The sequence below is a fragment of the Gallinula chloropus genome (assembly GCF_964237585.1).
Source record: "Gallinula chloropus genome assembly, chromosome: 1".
NCBI classification, from domain to species: Eukaryota; Metazoa; Chordata; class Aves; order Gruiformes; family Rallidae; genus Gallinula; species Gallinula chloropus.
In genome coordinates, this window is record NC_140085.1 from 25905910 (window position 1) to 25926682 (window position 20773).

At 37.9% G+C, this 20773-nt stretch overlaps 1 protein-coding gene across 1 annotated transcript in view; it reads right to left on the minus strand.

Annotated features, from left to right (window-relative positions):
- Positions 1 to 1518: 1518 nt before the first annotated feature.
- KDM7A (lysine demethylase 7A) overlaps positions 1519 to 20773 on the minus strand; it is a gene marked incomplete at its 5' end in the record, with an annotated part of 63478 nt that continues 44223 nt past the window's right edge. Inside the window, 10 exons of the mRNA XM_084278448.1 lie at positions 1519 to 2404; positions 3184 to 3460; positions 4581 to 4662; positions 6767 to 6979; positions 7131 to 7279; positions 9528 to 9625; positions 14642 to 14799; positions 15294 to 15418; positions 17047 to 17256; positions 18044 to 18133. Of these exons, the coding sequence (XP_084134574.1) occupies positions 2310 to 2404; positions 3184 to 3460; positions 4581 to 4662; positions 6767 to 6979; positions 7131 to 7279; positions 9528 to 9625; positions 14642 to 14799; positions 15294 to 15418; positions 17047 to 17256; positions 18044 to 18133 (1497 nt within the window). The 3' untranslated portion in view covers positions 1519 to 2309. The remainder of the gene's footprint in view (positions 2405 to 3183; positions 3461 to 4580; positions 4663 to 6766; positions 6980 to 7130; positions 7280 to 9527; positions 9626 to 14641; positions 14800 to 15293; positions 15419 to 17046; positions 17257 to 18043; positions 18134 to 20773) is intronic.

Consider the following 20773-nt stretch of genomic DNA (forward strand, 5'->3'; position numbering starts at 1 on the left):
GCTTAAGCACAGAGACTACTTATATTGGTATATAATTTTAAATAATATTGACAACATAACTTATTTCTTTGACTTACTTTGGTGAGAACATATCAGAAGATAGTTAAAATATTCACTTTTAACTATTTCCATCTGGAAAACATAGCACCTGAGAACAGCAAGTACTTATAATCACTTTCAGCACCTGTAGAGTACCTCTTAGCTTATGTCCTGCTTTTCAGAAATCCTTTGTGATCTCCATTCCAAATAATCTAAACAGGGTTCAGAGTTACCATTAATTTTTAAAAAAACAAGACTGAAAACATGGTTTTGTGAAACCATAATTCACAAAAAAAAAAAAAAAAAAAGAGGTTAGAAAAGTTCACTCATTTGCACACACACAGAACTACAAAATCGAGTCAATACAATGTGGAAGTGGGGCTGCAAAAAGCTCCTAAACCCTAATTCTCAAGCTCCAGAGGAAGCAAAGCCATGACAGCGACCTGACGTGCAGGGGCAGTATGTTTTGATGTTCCCAGATTTCAAACCAGGGCAGCATGTTGCTACGTAGTTCTGATCCTGCAATGATCAAAAACCACCTGACAGGAGACCTTCCATGAGCCTGTAAAGGCGTTCATAGCCTAGCCTAGATAAAAATCACGCTGCACAAATATGCTGGGAAGTCCAACTTAATGCACTTTAAACCACATCAAGAGGTAACGATACCGGTATAGAATATGGAGGAAGGAAAATCTGGTATGGGAAGTTAAATGAATTCAGTGACTTGGATAGCTATGCCTGAGTATTTTTACTCTTAGCAACCAACTGAAAAGAAAAAAAAAAAAGTCCAAAACAACCAAGAATATTGTTGTCACTAGCACATTAATGTTTACATTTTGGCTGGACCCTGCAAAATGCCCTTTTTCCAGACTCAAGTAAAAGTATTCACCTTTCCGCCTTCATCCCCAACCCCCAAAAGTTAAATATTTAATTTTATATTACAGAAAAATACAAATTTTAAATCAAAATTATTTACAATCATTCAGAATCGGCATTTGCTGTCACGCTGGATGAAGCCTGACACAAATGACCATTCTGATACCAGTAAGCTACTTAATGCTCATATATGCACCAGTTAAGACTTTTAATTGGCTGTCTCGCCCAGCTCCGAAAGCAACACACGTTCTCCTGCCTTCCTGACTCCCCAGTAAAATGTGTTTAAAGTACAATATTAGTATTTTAATGCTTCTTCCGTGCTACATGAAGTAATATGCCAAATCTTAAGACCTCAATGTATATCTTAAAGAGTTATTTCAGAGTAATTGTTCTGAAGAAACATGTATCTTAACCGATGCCCCAACTCCTCCAAAAAGATATATAAGGTTTCCCTCCTTTGTACCAACTCTTAAATACCTTGTACAAATACAATTTCAGGAGGCCTTTTTACACAAGAAAATCATCACAGACAGATCATCAAGAGGAAAAGTATGCACTCCAATTTGGAGGAAAGGGATGCAGTTTAAAGCAAGTTAGCTACTGGACTGACTTAAGAAGAACCTTTTGCCTTTAGGTGTCTCTTCTAGTCCATCAAATAAATAAATCTGTATTAAAGAGGACAGGTCAAAAAATAATCAAGCTGGCAGAGAATATGCAACTTGCAAGTCAACAGAAGCCCAGCCAATAGCTTACAAAAAGCAGGAAAAAAAATAAAGATTCCATATGCCTTAATTTAAAAAATAATTAATAATGCATCTCACCCCTATTTAAGACTATAACCTGAATATCAAATTTAGGAGTCCAGACTAATCACAATTAATGTGGCTCTCCACTGCACCAAACATACATTATCAAAACAATTAAAAACGTTCACATTCTTAAATCTAAATTAATAACCCCCACAAAAGTCTTCCAAATAAATAGATTTTTAAATGAATTTAAAAGTTGTCAAAAATCTATCAGAAATAAATTATTGATAAACCACCTTCATCATCTTCCCCTCGTTAATTAGGTCAGAAACTACCAGCAATGAATGATATTCAAGCCCTGATGAGAGACGGTTTCTCACGGTCCGTGTCTCTCCGAAGATTTCCCCATTCCTGTATGGTTATTGCTGAGCAGGTGTGGCACAGTGAAAATGCAGCATTGGGTTGGGTTTTTTTTTTTTGTTGTCATTTTTTTTCTCTTTCTTTCTTGTTTTTGTTCATCAGGCAGTGTTTTCTATGGTACATGCAAGTCTGCTTCAAGCAGAGGAATAACAGCAGCTCCAGGCGCTGTTGACCTCAATACTGGTCTGTGTAGGAAAGACAGCAGTAGTAGAAGTAGCAGCTACATTAAACAAAGAAGCGTGCATGGCCATTCCGGTTCAGCTTCAGGATCTTCCCAAGGCGCTGTTTAGCAGTTGCCATTCCTTTCTTTGGACGTTTGCCTGGAAAATGAAATTGAGTGTTTCAACGGGGAATTTCGGAACTAATTTTTCTCATTGTAGACAAAAGACAAAAACCCAGCCTCCAAGCTAAAGCAGGCAAAATTGTCACCTGAATCAGTTTAAAAAATTAAATAGCCTGCTCTTTATTTGTCTGTTTGGGAGCAAACAAACAGAATCAGAAATTTAAAAAAGCACAAATTGTTTTCCTTCCACTCTGGCTAGCATTGTCATAAATAAAGTGATTATGTCACTTACCACCATTTCCAGTCTAGGGAAGGGCAGTGAGCATGGTAGGGAAAAACCAGAACTGAGCTTCCTAAATTTTCATCAAGGAAGTTATTCCTTTGAGTATGTTATAGAAAATAAACTAGAAACCAAACTAAATAGTATGACCATCACACTAGTTTCTGAAGTGTCATGGCTTTTAAACCTCCATTTTGATAAACAGCCTGGTTCAGACCAGCGTTTTCAAGTACAGTTGTGGTTCTGTTCCCTGTAATAAATGTGGAACAGATACATCTGCAAAGGTGCAACTATGAAAGTTTCATCTGGCTACACACACAGTTGGATCTCTCTTAATTTTGCCTCTGCACACTCTGCCAGAATTTGAGTGTCCACAGGATGCCCATTTTATATTTTCCCTCAAGGCCTAAGTCTGTCCTTTTTTCTTTTTTTCAGTTTCTGCATCTAACAGCTCTTTGTGACGTTCACAAGCTCCTTAGCTCCTTGTCTTTATTTCCCCACACACACTCTGGCAAGAGGCTGGAGATGAACATTACCTTTTGTCGCCTGGTTGCTGATAGGGGGTGGATTTGATGCTGGCCTCTTCGTTGGGTGAAGTGGTAGAGACAAGGATGTTTCACCATACGGCCTGTCAGGGCTGAGGCTGCCATCACTCAGCCGACATTCTCCTTGAATTAGATTGGAGTCTCGGGTGTACTTGCCATGCTGAAAACTCAAGCTGTTGTTGTGGGCTATACTTCTGCTTTCCTGAACCTTGTGATTGGCTTCTGATGCACCCTCTTTCTTAATGTACTTTTGAGTTTTACTTGTATCCTAGTATGGAAATGAGAGGAAGAAAAAAAAGTAGAAGTGAATACCTTCTGGCTACCAGCTCACTCCAGTTTTACTAATTGTACTACTGTATCTTTGAAAAAGGTATTTCAGTTCCACCACTGTCTGACCAACTTTATGAGCTCATCTTAGCATATATACCTCTTAAAAATAAGCTAAGTTATCTCTGTGCAAGCTTTTCTATGTGCACTTAAGGGCAATGCTATAGATTAACTACACTTACTAGTGTACACACTTTCTCTACTTTTTGGGTTAGCTTGCAGTGAGTAAAACAAACCCAACTGTTCTTGATTAAACTGGCCACTATAGGAAGTTGTACCATAACCACTGAGTACTTAAACAGGAAATCTGTCCTCAAGGTTCAGCTGATGAGAGAACAAATGCTTAACTATGAACTACAAACTGTAAGGCATATCATGTAGTTAGGCATTCTTACAAAAAAAATCCCAACCCAAAACCCACAACCCTATAAAATATGCAGTGGTTAAAATATAGCTATCACATAGCACTGTCATTTTGCAACTTTAATTGCCCTATTTAGTTGTTTAATTGTTCTAACATAGGCAAGTTTAGAAATACTAAAAACCTTCAGAGGGTAAGACACAGAACCTTTCATTTATACATTCCTTGCTTGATTCCACATAGACATCAGAAAGCAAAAACATTCCTACCTAGAGGCTGTTGAAAGGTTGTATGAGTTTGGCAGTACCGATTTCCTAACCAAGTACCTTTACTATATATACTATGAGCAGGTTCCACTTGTGAAGCTCTGGTTGGGAATAACAATGAATAAAAACAATACACTGCTTCCCAGTCAGACTGAAAATGAATTTATGCTGGTTTTATAAAGTATTTTTTATTTTTCAAGATACTGCTCTGAGCATCTTAATACCAGTCACTATTGCAGAAGAGATTTTGAAAGGAGAACCACCAAAGCAAGAAGAATGAAAGGAAGCATGACAACAATACAAAACTCAGTTACCAGAACCAGAAGTATATAGTATCAGATATGTAGTGTGGGAAGACCTGTCCACCACACTTTCAGTATTTACAACTTCATCATCTCTTTTTCCTGTTCAAAATGTTTAAAGTGTTGCTTTACCTGAGGGGTAATCCTCGAAGCTTCATTCAGGTGTCTAGCCCATGCTGAAGTCCCCAAGTCTCCTTCCTCTTCCTTCACAGCCCTACCTAAAAAGAAGTTCAACAAGCTTCAATTTTAAAATCAGTAATAGGAATACAAAGTGCATTATACATTTTAATTACTTTTAAATTAAAACAAGAAAGGAAGAAAAACACGTGAAAAGTATTTCCTAGATACAAAGTAGAAGTCATCAAAGCTTCTTGGTTCTACACACTAAATTGGGAAAACAATTTTAACAGTATAAATTCCCCTAACTAAACTTCCATATACCACAGTAAGAAGGTCAGACAGATATAAACATTTGAATTTGAAAGTACTGATGTACTGGCAGTTTACTTTCGTTTTTACACTACAGCTTCCTACCATGGCTTTCTATCATGAGGAGTTCATATAAAGATGGGCATTTAATTTTCAGGTATTATTGACTGCATTGTTCCTATTCAGGTGCAAGATACGGAAGATCTATGCTCACAGGCATATAGAAGAAGCGTCCACATTGAAAACACATCCACAATACAATTAAGTTGCAAAATTAAGGGTATCCTAAGACACCAATTTAATAAACATTTAGAGACACCAAAAGGTTTTGCAAAACATGCTAGCTAAAAAGCAGAATTTCATCTTCTTCACCCATGGAGTTTGAGATATGTACTAGGTCTGACCAGAACAGATTTTTTCCCTAGCAGTGCTGCATTTTAGATTTGAGGCTAAAAAAGTGTTAACACACCAAAGGTTTCTCTGTTGCTGCACGGTGCTTACATGGTGTCACTGCTTCCTCTCTCCCCACTCTGACCTCTGCACTAAGTAGGCTTGTGGGGAGGGAGGAGACTGGGACCGGACAGGACTTAATTGCCCAAAGGGATATTTCATATCATGTAACGTCCTGCTTTCCAATAAAAACTGGAGTAGAGGAAGCGGCTTGGGGGGTGGGAGCAGCAGGCAGTCTTCCAAGATAGTCATAGCTCAGAGACTAGCTGGGCATCAATCTGCTTGCAGAAGGTGGTGAATGACTGCCTTTGCATCACTTTTTTCTTTCTTTTCCTCTTTCCTCCACTTACTAAACTGTCTTTATGTCAACCCATGAATCTTCTCACTTTTGCTCTTTCTATTCTGGTTGCTATTCCCCAGGGCAGGGTGAGAGAACAAGAGGCTGTGTGGGTGCTTAGCTGCTGGTCTGAGCCGACCCACCCTAATTCTGAAGCCTGGATATTATGTTTTTTGTCAAGTTACAAAGACAGAAAGGCTCTACATGTGCCTGTGTGGGTGCTGGTTGGAGCTGGTTTTATTTATTTGGTTGGTTGGTGGGTTTTAAGGACACACAGCTTCAGTTACCAAAACACAGACTATGACGTCACATTAGGTTCTCCTGTTATACAGGTAAACAAAACCCAACATACTACTAATACTTTGAATTAGCACCTACTTTGTTGGTGGGGTTCTATTTGTTTCACATCAGCAAAGCTATAATCCTCTTCCATTTCCCTCTCAAGGAAAAAAAAAAATCAAACATAACAACTCTTTCTCTGTTCCAGGAAGTGATTTTGATTCCTCTGAGGGGATTAGTGTTAATGTTCTGCTGCCTGTCATTCTCAAAATGCATTTAACAGATGTATGTTTTCCACAGACATCAAAATGTCACTGACAAAAAAAAATTACCTCTGAATTCTCCTCTTTGAGATTAGATTCTACTTTAATGCCTTGCGTTCACAGCAGAGTTTCGGGAGTAAAGCCAAATACGCCTTCCAAAAACCCCACGAACAGGCACCAAGCGGATTCCTATGGATATCTAAGTAACACACACGCCCTGAAAGCTGCAACCATGATGGTTCTGTCAATCTTTTCTGAAGATTTCACTTTCAATAAGACTACATTTTCAATCTAGCCATAGCTCTTGTAAGAGTGCCACAACACTTTTAGATGGCAATATTTAGAAGATGTACTCTGATGACCTCTCAAGCTGAGTTTGTCCCACTTTTCAGAAGAAACATCTACTTTTTATCAGAAAACAAGACAAAACCAAAGGACATGTCGTTTAAAATATTGGTCTGATTTACTTAAAAACTTCATTGCAAATCTAAATAATTCAAGTGCTTATTCTGAGCAGTTTGTCCAAGAGCAGAAAGCTGCAGTGTCATTAGTCCAGATACCTACCACATTCTATTGTTTTGTAGCTCTGAGATGGCTGTCTGTCTTTATGCCGGCTCCTGGGGTAGCTTCTGTGTTCCTGAAGAGATGTTCTTTTATCTGTGCAGTCTGTGCTTTGAGTATGACCTGGTAAACATGTAGTATAGTGCAATCCTGCCATAGAAAGCATGCCCTGAATAGCTTCTTCTTCTGTACTTGTCGAGGTAGGACATTCCCTAGAAAAATAAAAGAGCATTAAGCAGTTCAAAACAGAACCCTACATTTCTCCAAAGGAATTATTTTTTACATAGGTATAAAGCAAACCCATGAATATGTGTGAAAAGGTCTAACTGTTTACACAGAAATGCCCACAATGTGCTTGCTTACTTTTTACTGGGAGTTTCATTTCTGGATGGCTTCTGGGTATTTTGACAAAGGTGTCTCGTGACCTTGGATTCCTCTTTGAAATTGGATGTTACTTCCTGTTTCTCTTCATCACCTGAGCTTACTGACTCCTCTGTGGAGAAATCCTTACGCTGAAACAGAGGAAACAGTATGCAGAGTGGTCACCATGCCTCCTAAATACAGACACTACCTTAATTTATGCTAAGTAAAAAATTCAAAAGCTTCCAGGCCCAACTTTTATATACATATAATCAGTATTCAAAATGCTGTTCATTTGAATATAGCAACTGAAATGCTACACATCCAAATTTTTAACACTGATGAGTACATGCTCTAGCAATATACACAGCATCTCCAAAATCAATTTTCTTGCAGAAATCACTCCACACATTAAACCATGCACAAATCACTGTATTCTCTTTAAAGAGGGCACTGATTATTCTTATCTACTATATTAAAAAAAAATGGAAGTATAGTTCCAAGCAGCAGCCAGAGCTGATGCCTATTACATACAACAGGACAGATCCTGCCCCAAGTAACAGTTTCTGGTTCCTGCTCTCACAAAAGATAACTTTCAGCAGCAGCATCTCTCTTATGAGTGACAGAAGCTCTCAAGTAAATCCAGAACACAGCAGGAACAGAGACACAGCAGCTGTTGTCTCTCTTATAGTGGCACAGCCTCATTTCATGAATGAAAGGGCTTTTCAGCTCCTGCTGAGATTACAGCTTGTATGGGCAGGAGCTTCTCAAAGGTGGAGCAACCATATGTGACTCAATATGCCTTTACGTGAAGCAGGGGCTAAAACAGATATGTTCCATCATGGTAATTCAGACTAATCTACTTTCAACAAGTACAGAAAATGCCACAATAATTTTTTTTCAAGTCAAGGAATATACATGACACTCAATAAAAGTGTTGAAAGTCAAAGATCAGAAAATGGAGGGATCATAATTCGTCAAGACTGACGCCACTATCCCAATCAAAAACAGAACTGGAATGAAGGATGTGTGTTGTATCACCAAGGGACATTTTTATACAGTAGTTTCATTCACAAGAGGAGCCTATTAATCTTTGACACTTGGTATGTGACACAAATGGGCAATTAAATTTTAATGACAATACTACTAATAAAGTTACTATCTTGTTAAGATCTTCTTCAGTGCAGTATAAAAACACAAAAAGGATTTGCAGAAGCTACTGAGATTGTTCATTTTGTATATATCATTACAAAAGGTAAATTTAAATATAGAAAAATCATTCCAATAGATGTTAGAAATTAAGCAGCAGAAGAACATAGAAGCAACTAAGAGAATAAATGGTGTTAAGAGAAAACATTTCACTCAATGACAAAGTCATTCAAAACTGGCTAGATTCTCCTATGAAGAAGAAATAGATCTGAATAACTATTGACACTGTTTCTTAAAAAAGGAAACTGCTGGGTCAAAGTTGCTGACAATGCAGTTTAGGAAACCAGAAAAAGCCACATCATGAAGGCTCCTATCACTTATTCCAACATCTAGATAAGGTAATGGCTGAAGACAATAAATATAAAAAATAAATCTTGACCACCATGAAAAAAGTAGGAATTTCAAGACTTCTTATAACGTCCTATACTAGGCTGATGACTGGAAGACCAAAGCACTAGCTTCCAAGAAGCACAGAATATTTTGATGTAATCATTCCACACCCTACTAGCATTTTACTGTTATCCAATTAAGATGAGTAAGTCAGAACACCATTTTGCAAGGGAAAAAAAAATTGTATGTACATAAGTAGTTTGTAATACTAAAAGCTGTATCACAATAGATGGGTGTAAATATATATACACATGTGCACGTGCATTTATACCACATTTAATTGTAAATAAATCACTACAGTCTAGATCTTCAAATGGAGAGCGCTCCCATTCATTTCAAACAGTCTAAACCATCTCAGTGCCACTTCAGCTTATTTAAAAAGCTGAAGCCCTACACGACTGTTGCCATTTAACCATGCTCTAAAGTCAAACTGTGTGGTAGATAGTCCCAATTCCAAAGATGAAATTCAGATTTGTTACGGAAGAAATTAACACCGCAACAAGGATATAAGTTTTCTCAGATTTTGCATGGGCCAGAGTACGGCTCATCCTTTCCCAGCCACAATTCAATGACAAAGATTACAATAAAATCTGGCTCACGATACCACATCTTGTCATTTTTCAACATTAGAATATATGAAGAATGAGGCAAAACTGTTAAGTTTGAGACACTAACTTCAACAAGAATTAAGTATCTTGTTAATACTCTTTTAACACAAACTTTGACCAGATAAATTTGACGTCAAGGAGCAAAATTATATTTAATTGCTTCATTAACTTCTGTGACTTTTTCTAGCTGTACCTGTGTAGTGCAATCAGGCTCAGATTCTTCTGAATCAGAAATATCAGAGTACTCTGAGGATCCATTCCTGAGTTCTGATTTCACACTTTCAAAGAACACTGAGGAGAGAAAAATTAAAATATAAGACCCAACACTTATTACATATAATATTTTACAATTCTTTTGAAAGTAACAAACATGAAACATATATTTAGTTTTTAAGTCTGTAAACAAAAACACATCTGACACATCTGGTTCACAAGTCAAGTTTGCTTAAAACTCTAGTGAGTTTCAGGCTGTTGACCAAGAGACTCCTCAATCAGTTCACTGATAAAGCCAGAGAAAGATCAATCAGGTACAGTAAGACTAAGTATTTTTTCTCTCCCACAGAACACAAACTCCACAGATGGGACCTTGGGCAATTTCTGGTTTTGTATATAGGTTAGAATTAGAGAAGTGGATCCCAGAAAAAGTTAGAGGTAATCTTCAATATTACTTTGTCTTAGACACTGTGAACTGGAATTTCCTTGTTTAAAAATAAAACCTGTTACACAGAAACACTAAACACGGAAGTCGGAGGATATCAAGTGCTTTAAGGGTAAGAAATACTTGCATTATTTGCAATTTTACTTTTATATCACAATTTATTAGCATATATTTCTGGTTTTGCTACTAGAGAGCTGCCAATCAGGAGTTAAAAAGCAGACTTGTTAAAACATTACTGTGATGATATACAGTATACTTGCATTGGTTTTCATCACAGAAATACCTGAAAAGGAAGAGCAGGAGAGGAAATACCAACCTTAGACTTTCTTTTTGCTAGTAGCAAGATAAAGTACTAATTAGAGAATGAGGTGTCAAAATAGACATCAAAACCTGGCATATGACAAAGCAATCAATCAAATCAGCCACCTAGTCCACACGATTTAAGTGCTTGAACATGAAGTAGCTGAGCAGCTCTCAGAAGGCTGTACTCTTAAAACACAGCCTATGTCCCAAACAAACACGTCTCACACACGAGCAGGAACATGTCTGTAACTAAGGCTCCAGGTCAGTGCACTGTGTACCTGTGACAAGGCCACTGGCAGAAATCTTTTAAGTAAAAATTTGTGCAGTTTAACTAGCAAAAGTGTTTTTGGAGAAAAGCCAAACAGAATAAAAAAATGTGAACATGTCATGAAGGCAGTGAACAAAGAAAGCCACATATTTGTTTCAGGTTTTCAGTATTTCAATTACACTGTCATGTAAAACTGTGCCAAAAGCAAACCAGAGTTTTAACTTTACTTGTCTTCGATCCAGAGCTCATTTCTGATCTGCACTGGTCTGTTTTCAGCACAGTTTTATATGGAACTCCATAAACAGAATGCAAATCTTTGTAATTCATTAATTATGCAAGCATAAAAGATGTACCTGCAACCCTATATAAGCAGTGCAATTCTAGCAGGATTTCGTTCCTATTGCAGACTGTGGCAAAGCTCATAAATAGAAGTCAAATATATTTATAGAGATACTACTGATTTCTAAACACTGCACACATGGAAATTATTTTTAGACTCAGAAGAAAGCTAAGAAGAGGCAGGTTATCAGAAAGTGAATAAAATAAACAGCTGAGACCAAAATCTAGATTAATTAAACTAAAGATAGTATTAGAAAGAACAGTAAAAGACTACCACCACCACTGTATATGAAATTAAATAAAGAAATGCTCAACATATGATACTGAAATAATACTCTAAATTAGTGTAGTTTGAAAAAACCCAAGGGATTTCTAATGATAACTCAAGTCCTCAGCTCATTTCAAAAAGTCAACAAGATTCTAGGATAAGCAACAGCCTGCATGATACCATTACAGAGCTCAAATGAATTTTCCTTTGGACTATTGCCTTTTTCAAAGAAAAAAAAAAGTGCTCCAAACAATTTAAAGGTGTTCCAGACAATTTAAAAGAAAGGGCAAAAACTATTAAAGATATCTAAATATGCTCACATGTGGAGCTTCAGGTCTTAGGCAAAAAATAATGTGTAAATCATAGAATCACAGAATCTTAGAATGGTTTGGGTTGGAAAGGACCCCAAGTACCATAGAGTTCCAAACCCTGCCACAGGCAGGGACACCAACCTCCAGGCCTGGATCTACACAAGGTTGCCCAGGGCCCCATCCAACCTGGCCTTTAACACCTCCAGGGATGGGGCATCCACCACCCCTCTGGGCAGCCCGTTCCAGCACCTCACCATTCTCTCTGTAAAGAACTTCCCCCTAAGATCTAATCTCCTTTAGCTTTCATCCATTCCTCCTTGTCCTACCATTGTCTACCCATTTAAAAAGTTGATTCCCCTCCTGTTTGTACCACCTTCAGGTACTGGAAGGCTGCAATAAGGTCCCCCCGCAGCCTTCTCTTCTCCAGGCTGAACAAGCCCAGCTCCCTCAGCCTCTCTTTGTGGGGGAGGTGCTCCAGTCTTCAAATCATCTTTGTGTCCCTCCTCCGAACTCTCTCTGACAGTTCCACATCTTTCTTCTATTGGGGCCCCCAGATCTGGACACAGTACTCCAGATGGGGCCTCACAAGGGCAGAGTAGAGAGGGACAATCACCTCCCTGTCCCTGCTGGCCACCCCTCTTCTGATGGACCCCAGGATACCATTGGCCCTACGAGCTGCAAGAGCACACTGCTGGCTCATGTCAAGCTTCTCATCCACCACAATCCCCAAGTCCTTCTCAGCAGGGCTACTCTCAAGGAGCTTTTCTGCCTGTCTGTATGTATGTCTGGGATGACATACAAAAAATGAACCACAATTTCAAAATAAGCTGTGCCAAAGCTCCTCAGGAACTTTTCTTTCTGTCTTGATGAACTGGAAAATTCTAATTACTAAAATGACAATGCTGTAAAAAAGAAACATGAGTCTTCATATAAGGTGGCAAATGATTCCACCAGACAGGAAACAAAAAACCCCAGACATGCACATAATTAACTATATACAACTTTATAAAACCAATGCTAACTACAGAGTCTCATACTTTAGAAGCCCTCTTGCCTTCCCATAGAGATTAACTGATGATATGCTTCTAAAAGGAACAAATTTTGTGCTATCTGACTACTATCAGGTAACATGGTACAGACTGAATAGCTAAAGCCAACTAACATTATCGAGACACTCTTGGTTCATCCTGGGCTGGGTACTGGCGTGTATGATACAACACACTGTATAAACCTCGGGTCTGATCCACTTTGGCTACACCAGTATTCCTGCACATGGACAAATCATTGTACTTTTTTACCCCTTCTTTGTTTTGCTAACACTGTAGAAAGTGATCGCTGAACACCTCCCCAGCTTTCCTTCTGCCTTATGCTGTTCAAAAAGCCAGGGAAGCTACATTCCTTTAAACACCTCTCTAAAAAAAATAACATTTAAATCCCAATTGTTTCCCCCCATCCTTGCTTTCTACACTGCCCTGCAAAATACGACTGTGATTTTTCTCACCCTTCTCTTTCACATACAGGTTTCAGAATCATTCACTGATCTTCACAACACATCACTTATTATTAGGACCCTTCAATTCTTCATCCATGAATGTGATTTGTGACTGAGATTTTTAAAAATTCAGTCTAAATATACAAGTTTGGCTTGGCTTTTTTGGTTGCTGTTTCTGTGAATCACCTTGGTAGCTACTATTGTTACTTTAAAATGAACCAGTCTGCCCTCAGGTAAAGTTATGGCTCTGCAGGATTCCAGAGACTGGGAGGAATACTTCAGAGATCAGGTGAATGAGAGCAGCCGCTATCTGTAGGATCAGGCTAAGCTACTGTGAACTCAAAAAAATACCTTAATCACCTTCCTTTCATTGACACAAAGCAACTTGCTCTGCTAAGCACAGCACTCAATCTTTGTCTCTCTGATAGCACTGGGGCACCATTTAGAACCAGGATCTTGGCGTGCCACACAAAGCTATATAGAGTTTGATCTGTTTAAAGGCATTTCTCTCTGGACATGGTCTCTTGGCCTAAATCCCAGTGAGAATGATGGAAGGTGGCAGCTGTTAAAGAAACAGGTAGTTCCTTTTATGGAATTCTCGCAGAAGAATGTCTACTGACAAAATAATGTGAAGGCAAAATAATCACATGTAGGTCACCTTTACTAGGTAATTTTGAAGACTCTTACTTCAATTAGAAATATTAGCAACAGCCCCGAGTATTCGATTTCTGGAAGAACAATCTCAACATTCACTTCTAATTCTACACACATCTACAGTTAGACACACGCTGCCACATTCAGTCTGTATCAACGCTTTAGAAGAAAATTGACCATTTTGTTGAATTATTTACTCTTTGAGTGTAAAACTTAATTTCCTTCATTTAATTTTGAAAGTGGAAAAACATGACAACATGCCTAAGCCTCGCTCAACAAGCTGTTTGCCTCATTGGTTCTTGAGTACCCAAGAGAAACCTCTCTCCTGTGCAAATTTTTAATGCTGTCCTCTGTGACCCTTGGAAGCACAGTCAACAGGGATTAAAAATTGCTTTGTTACAAAAATAATTAAATATTATACCCAGGCTGACAGTGGACTCAAATTTTGCTACAGATTGTTGTGCGGGAAACTAAGGGAACTGTAGAGTCTCCAGAGGAGTCTTGTTTTCTTTTAAGTGCTGACCTCAGTTTCCTAATACATACCCTCTGAGCCCTTGTAAGCTCTACTGTGGAAGGATAATTAAACTGAACAGCTATGTCAAGGACCAATTTGTCACTGCACACAGAACAGTGCTATTAAAAATAGGTGCTGAAAACACCTATTTGCAATTGATACTTTACTAATGCACAGTGTGATCAGCACTGCTGAACACTGGGCAGGAAGGCTTAAGAGCACAGAAAGACCAAAAAAGATTAATTCTTAGTGAAGGAAGGGGTAAAGTGAAAAGTAAAGTTTAAAGATGAGCTTTACTTTTCAACTCTATCTTGTTAGCTTCTTCAGTAGACAGGCAATATTTATAGCAAAACTATGTTTTGCTGTAACTTTCAACATTACTACTCAGATTAGTTTATCCTCTTTATAGTTTGGTAAAAATTCAGTCAAACTCAAAAATAGATAGACCCTCTTCAAGAACATCAAAATGTTAAACTGACAGGACTTAAAGACAAGCTTACTGTTCAGTGGTTTCTGGGCATCTGAATTCCCTTCTCCTTCAAGTCCTGAGGGCTGGTCTTCTACCTTAACAGTCGTCTTTTTTGACCTTGTCCTGTCATCTTCATCTTCGCTGTCTGCTGTGTAAAGACTTCGATCTGTAAATGGGCGTCTCTCATCTCTGTCTCACAAGAAAATAAAGTCAGATTATTCTTACAAACATGAATTGTTTTCATTATTTACAACAGTAACATCCTCTTATGTTTCTCTCTTCCTTCCAAATTGTACATATTTCCATTTTACTCCCTGTACCACTGTCACTTCCATAAAAATGCAAGGTTTTATACCAGGATGTTCTTAGTAAGAACCACTCTAATAGACGGATACAAACCAACCCTTTCAACCCTTCAGTGCAAACCCAGCTGTGCAAGCAAAGGAAGGGCTGTAACAAAGGAACGCGCAGAGCATCTCCTCCTCTTCAGTACCCAACTGTGGCTCCACTAGGGGACAGCAGACACAACAGACAACACGTTCGTCTACATTCCTAACCCGAACCTTACTAGGAAAAGGGAACTTGGAATGTCACAAAAAGGAAAGAAATGCTATTATCTATTAGCATGCTCCAGACCATAATGACTAGGAACAAATGAATCACAATCAATCAACCCTTTGTACCTAATTATTCTTCCATTTGACAGCAGAAGGCGAAGATCATTGTCTTTTGTCCGCCAGTCAGGTACTGTAGAAGACGGCTGAAAGGGCTTGTTAAATCTCCCGTTCAGTTTCGAGCTTGCTGTATCCTGAAAAAGTAAAAGCAAAGTTGTTTATTATTTATTTCCTATAAATTCAATTGTTTTCTCTGCTTAAACTCGGCACCTGGATGGCTACCTTCCTGACAACCAACTGAAGAAAGTTCAGGGCAAAACATGTTTGGGATGTCAAAAACAGCAGACTGTATCTTCTTCCTTGAATCATCTATACACTCCTGAAGCATCTCTAACTACTACAGCTTTACTATAACACTACTTCTGTATTTCCTCTGGAGAACTACCACTGTATCCAAAACAAAGAAATAATAATAGACACAGGCAAGCCACAAGCAGGGCTTGGAACTGGTGAATCAACTCCTGGATTAGGTATCTAGTCCCTTGAATTTGTATCTCAGAACCAATTTAAAAGATAGAAAAGCATTAATAAAGGAAAGTCACCTGCCCTAAGCATAACTCTCAGCTGAAAGCAGTCTACCTCTGACACATTGCCAGCTGCTTCAGAGCCTGTGTGCCGAACCAGGAACATGTCAAGCAGTTTGTTGGGATTTATTGCAAGTCAATACTGATAGTGAACAATATATTTCTACATTAAATGACAACAACTAATACTCCTAAACATTTTATTATAAAAGCCTGTTTGCAGCAATGAACTGCACAGGTTAACTATTTGTGGTAATTTTTTAGTTTGGCTTCTTGACTAAATGACTCTCTTGTTCCTGCCTTGTGAAGATGAATACAAGGACCCAATTAGTATTTCTTCACTATGACAGTCCAACATGTCCCAACTAAATTTGTCAGCATTTCTTATTCTCATAAAGCTACTTATTTCCATTCTCTCACTCCTCCTCCCATTTCTGTTCCTGTTTTTTGAAATATGGTCATCACATCTGAACAAAAGGAACTTTTAAAGAGGCTACATCTTGCTCATTCACTCCATGATATCTTTACAATATGACAACAAAGTCCACAGCTCCACAATGTAAACCAAAGGTAGCCTTAGGCTTATTCCTAGGGAGGCACAGTCATACAGAAAATAGTAACATGCCTAAAAAAACCCAAGGCTAATCCAATGACAGTAACTGAACTACAAGAAACAGCTATCTAAAAACACACAGAAAAGCTCACAGCCTCGCCAAACCAAGGTCTGCAAGTTCCCTTTTCCTCACAGAACTGACTCTAAGTAACAGTTGCTAGCAGCCCTGATTCAAAAGCTATACTTAAAGAAGCTAATGGATTCAGGGCACCTTCTGAACCAAAATGCTGAAGGGACCTCCACAAAAAAAATTATCAAGGAAGGAGAGAAGTCATAGAATTATAGAATGGTTTGGGTTGGAAGGGATTTTAAAGATCATCTAGTCCCAACCCTGCTGTCACGGGCAGGGACACCCTCCACTAGACCAGGCTGCCCAAAGCCCCATCTAGCCTGGTGTCATGTACACTTCCAGGGAGGGGCCAGCCTGGAAAGTCATTGGATTGTCACTGGGAAGTGACAATTCCTATCAGGAAAACTCAAAAGAAACTGAAAACTAATCTCTCCATGTCTCATACCAAAATGAGTCGTAGCTGTATTCTTATGCATATTAGAAACCTCTCCCTTTCAAAAAAGATTAGAAAATCTATTCTGGTTTTGGTTTTCTTGCACATAACTTAATACTTGCCTCCTCCCACGGTGACATCTCCAGCCTTTTCAGTACCTCTCTGGTGTGGAGTTCCAGGATGTCCAGATTAGAAGGAGTTTTGGTACCGTGGTCTCGCAGTTTCCTCACCCTTCTTCTGGAGTGGTGAGGGGACGTTGTTTCATGCAAAGACCGTGAAGTTGGGCACACACCAAGAATTCCCTGAGTTTTAACTAGTTTGCTGTTTTCCTCCTTTAATTAAAAACATATATTTCAGGTTAGTCTCAGAGGAATCAATACACATATTGAAGAGCTGCTTCTTATTCCTCTTTTAGAGAAGTACTACACAGTTCCTATGGATTCAATGTACAAAGCTTACTTGCACTGCAGCTCTTTCCCATTCAGGGGTTTTACACTCTCCCATAATAGTAGTGCTTAACCAGAAGTTACCCAAAACAGAAGATTTTATTCATGAAAGCTGCATAAGACATAGACATGGACCGTACTCGACAGTTCTCAGAACACATGCAAATGTAAGAATTTTTTAAGGATTAGTATTCATTAAGGAATAAAGGAGCAAAGCACTAGTAAAGGAGGGGAAGAAAGAAAACAACACAGATTATGTAACAAATAGTGACAAAACACATGAAAAAGTGCAAAAGAGATGACCACTAGACCAGAACTATCCAGCATGAGGGTAGAAGAATGGAATACGGTCAAACTTTCAAATTGAACTCCTTAACAGCTTACTCACAGTATTTATTTTAAGTAGTTATAAGTGAAAACATTTTAGAAATACAGACCTACAAATAATTTCGCCACTAAAAATACAAAACACCCTCACTATAGATTTTCTTCATCTGAAATCCCCATAGCTTAGTATTTCCAACACATTTCCTACTGATCTTCTATTATTCAATGAATGTTAAATAAATTAAACGAGGAATATAGTCCATCAAAAGCATGACTGTTATGGAATCCCTGATTCAAAGATTATTTTTTTTTCTGTGGGCTCATGTAGCGTTGCCTTTGCTCTTACCTCTACAGAACGAATCACTTTTGAGAGCTCCTTTATCAGATGCCCAGGTCTAATGTTGTCTGGAATTTCAAATGCATGTTCTGTTACAAGCTGTATGGGAAGGTAGAAGAAAGATAATGAATTCTTTTTTTTTTTCCAGATAAAATCCTAAGTAATACAAAATTAACAAATCTACAGGGAAAAAATTAAAAGGAAAAAAACAGATTAATTTCTCTAATAATGACTGTGAATTGCTAGGACAGATACACACTGACTGAAGCTTGCAGTCCAAGCTTTGAAAGGCAGCAGATATGTCTCAGTGTCTCTAAGAATCCAAAGAAGGGGTAATACAAAGCCATACTGCCAACCGCTTAATTTTTTTACCCCTCAGTAATCAGCTTCTTTATTTTCCCCTTTAGCATGGTCAGTATAGAATCAAACTTCAGCATGACCTTCAAAACAGTTAAAAACTAAGGGAATTTCAATATGGCAAAAATGTAATTTAAAAGAGCAAATCAATAATAAATCAGTAACCAAATGCAGATTTTTTAGACATCTGCCTCCCATTTCAGTTTTAAAATTACCTTCTTAGCTTATTTAGAATCTAGCAGGCCAGAGAAAGTGATTAAAACAAACATTCCCTATAAATATGAAGTTGCAACAGTTCATGCTCCCTTTAATACTCTGAAACAGTACCAGAGGCAGATTTCATGTATGTATACACACAGACACACATATACACATACATAGATACACACACAAATACACCCCAATGTATGTTACCAATTTGAGTGGGTCCAAACACACTACAGTTACAGGTAGTAAAAAATATGTTTAATGTTTTGTATGTACAGTTTAAATGTGTCTCAAAACACTTTTAGTTAGAATTAAACAGGCAAAACAGCACTCACACATAGATCACGATGACTGACATCAACTCTACTGTTCCCTTTAGTTGATACTTAAATGGAAAAACTTCCCACAAACACTTTTGGCCACCCACATTTCAAAAATTAGATTCAGCAGCAAAATTATCGCTCGAAGTAATTTGATACTATATGTGCATTTCATTGAACCCAGCTTTCCCTTGGTCATTAAAGCGAATCCTCCCTCCACCCACAATAAAACCCAGTATGGATGTATAACCATGATACACTCATTCATTTCAGTGCCATTAATTCTACAGGAAAGATTAAATCAGCTGCTGTTATTTACCATTTTCATTCTTTGAATGCATCACCTCTACACATTCACACTTTAAGGCACTGGACCTATGCCACTGAACTGTGGAATTCTTCAAGTTTCTGGTCATTGAAAAGCCTTCCTAATGTAACCATAGTTTGGATCAGAAGCACATGTCGTGCCTGTATGATTTACAGTAGCTCTTTGAACAAAGTTTGCCACTATAAAATGTATGTATTTACATCAAAGCTTTCTCAATTAAGCTGTGGCAGCTTAATTTAAAATAAATAAATAAATAAATAAATAAAATTAAAAATCCATCCAAGTAACTTAAATATGCTGACAAATTCAAATAGATATTTAACCTAACAGTTGTGACAGCAGGAAAGGATGGAAAGGACATACAAATACCTACAGACACCATGTCTGAAAAATTAACATCATTATTAAACAACTTGGTTTTAAGTTGTCTCTGCATACTGCCTCTTGGAAAAGGAGTAAGTCCTTTAAGCACTGAGGAAGTTCCTTTAGGACTGAGGAATGCTCTCCTACTAGGGAGAACACAGGCAATAAAATGGCCTAAGTATATCAAATACAAATTGCAGGTAAATAAAACAATGAAACAAAGCTAGGATTCATTTAAGAGATTCCAGAAATTGTTGTGTATATGCTGGAAATACACAGAGGAAAAAGAAACTTGTCTTGAATCAAGAGATAAAGATAAAAAAGTCTAAGCAGGAAAATGAATCCACCCATCTTTAGAGACTAGCATCACAAAAAAGAGTATCAATGCTTAAAAAACACAAGCAATAAAGATTAAAACAATAAATCCCACATCCCTCTCTCTTTACAAAAAAAAAAAAGAAAAAGCTCACAAACAACTGATCTTTGCAGATTTTTTTAAAACAGCTATTAATATATTTTTTAAAAACCAGACCAGTTTCCCAAAGTAATCTTACTGGTACATGAATCAAACATCTGAAAAATTGATTCTGAAACCTGTTGCTTATGCAAGCTGGAAAGAAGACACAGATAAAATCCAGGAGCTCAGACAACTGGATAAGGTCATTGTTATCATGTATTTCAAGTAAAGTGCAGGCTGATGAACTGCACTAAAGTAATCAGAGAATGCACATACTGATAAAAGCCTTGCACCAACTGAATTCAAATCAAGACACGAAACCTAAATGTTAGTAACGCAGCAATCGTTATTCTCAGCATCTTGTAATTTCTGGCAGTTTTTAACTTCTGCAGAAATGAAGAAACCACTGCCCTGAAGATGACTTTGAAATTCTCCAGCAAATAGTTTTCACTAAGATAATTCATATATGCTGTGAGAAGTCATATTCCATGACACAAATATGAAGCCTCATGAGCAGGCTTCTTATTTGAGGAGTATTCATTCATCATTTCTTTTTCAGAATCTGTCTGAAATCCCCAGCATGAGCAGATTATACAGCAATGGACAAAGCTCCTCCTGTCTTCAGCTGCATACAACTACAATCGTATCACGCACATGACCTGCTGCGAAGAAAAGATCAGCTCACTTATGAAGCAGTAGCTAGAAAA